Source organism: Heterodontus francisci, chromosome 11, assembly GCF_036365525.1.
Source record: "Heterodontus francisci isolate sHetFra1 chromosome 11, sHetFra1.hap1, whole genome shotgun sequence".
NCBI classification, from domain to species: domain Eukaryota; kingdom Metazoa; phylum Chordata; class Chondrichthyes; order Heterodontiformes; family Heterodontidae; genus Heterodontus; species Heterodontus francisci.
In genome coordinates, this window is record NC_090381.1 from 41,718,945 (window position 1) to 41,720,192 (window position 1,248).

The following is a 1,248-nucleotide window of genomic DNA, read 5'->3' on the forward strand; positions in this document are numbered from 1 at the left end:
AGGAAGGAAGCAGCATGGCCTGGAGCTAGTGGCTGGAGGATGTCAGGGGGAAGTGGGAAGCGTGCGGCCAAAGAGCGGGGTGTCCGTGGGGGCTGCCGGAAGCGAGGAGTGGGGAACAATCGGCCGAGGGGAGTTGATGGGGGGGGGAGCAGTCAGCTGCGCCCTCCAGGCTCAGAGTCCCCCATCCAACCGCTCCCTCCAGGCTCACAGTCTCCCATCCAACTGCTCCCTCCAGGCTCAGAGACCCCCATTCAGTCGCTCCCTCCAGGCTCAGAGGCCCCCATTCAGCCACCCCTTTCAGGATCAGAGTCTCCCATCCAGCCACTCCCTCCAGGATCAGAGTCCCCCATCCAGCCACTCCCTCTAGGATAAGAGTCCCCCATCCAGCCACTCCCTCCAGGATCAGAATCCCCCATCCAGCCACTCCCTCCAGGATCAGGGTCCCCCATCCAGCCACTCCCTCCAGGATCAAAGTCCCCCATCCAGCCACTCCCTCTAGGATCAGAATCCCCCATCCAGCCAGTCCCTCCAGGATCAGAGTCCCCCATCCAGCCACTCCCTCCAGGATCAGAGTCCCCCATCCAGCCAGTCCCTCCAGGATCAGAGTCCCCCATCCAGCCACTCCCTCCAGGATCAGAGTCCCCCATCCAGCCACTCCCTCCAGGATCAGAGTCCCCCATCCAGCCACTCCCTCTAGGATCAGAGTCCCCATCCAGCCACTCCCTCCAGGCTCGGAGCACCCTATCCAGCCACTCCCTCCAGGATCAGAGACCCCATCCAGCCACTCCCTCCAGGCTCAGAGCCCCCCATTCAGGCACTCCCTCCAGGATCAGAGTCCCTCATACAGCCGCTCGCTCCCCTACTTCTCAACTGTATGTCAGATATTTCAGATGTCAAGTTCGTGGCTTTTGCATACCCCGCTTCAGGCAGTTCTGATTTTAACTACCCCCCCCCTGCCAAGGACCACAGTTGAAATATCTAAAGTACAGTTGAAAAGTAGGGAAAAACATCAACTAAGTAACCTGAACAATTCCGAGTTTAATTATTGAGCAATTTTATTAAGTACATGAGGCATTAGAGGCACTGCTGTGCATGGATACATGAGTTCTGTGTTGCCAGCATTCCTGCGAAACAAACAAGCCGAGTCTCTGCTATGCAGAACTGAAGAGATTATTCCTGGAGAGCCTTGTGGTGAATGAAAGTTTGGCTCTCTGTTCCACTACTGTATTCTCCATGTAAAGAAGGCAA

The 1,248-nt window shown here is 56.8% G+C and overlaps 1 protein-coding gene across 1 annotated transcript; it reads right to left on the bottom strand.

The window, feature by feature from the left end:
- Positions 1-284: 284 nt before the first annotated feature.
- Positions 285-680, bottom strand: LOC137375019 (S-antigen protein-like). The gene has a single exon (XM_068041644.1). The coding sequence runs from the start codon at positions 678-680 to the stop codon at positions 285-287; it is 396 nt and encodes a 131-aa protein (XP_067897745.1).
- Between the last annotated feature and the right edge of the window lie 568 nt (positions 681-1,248).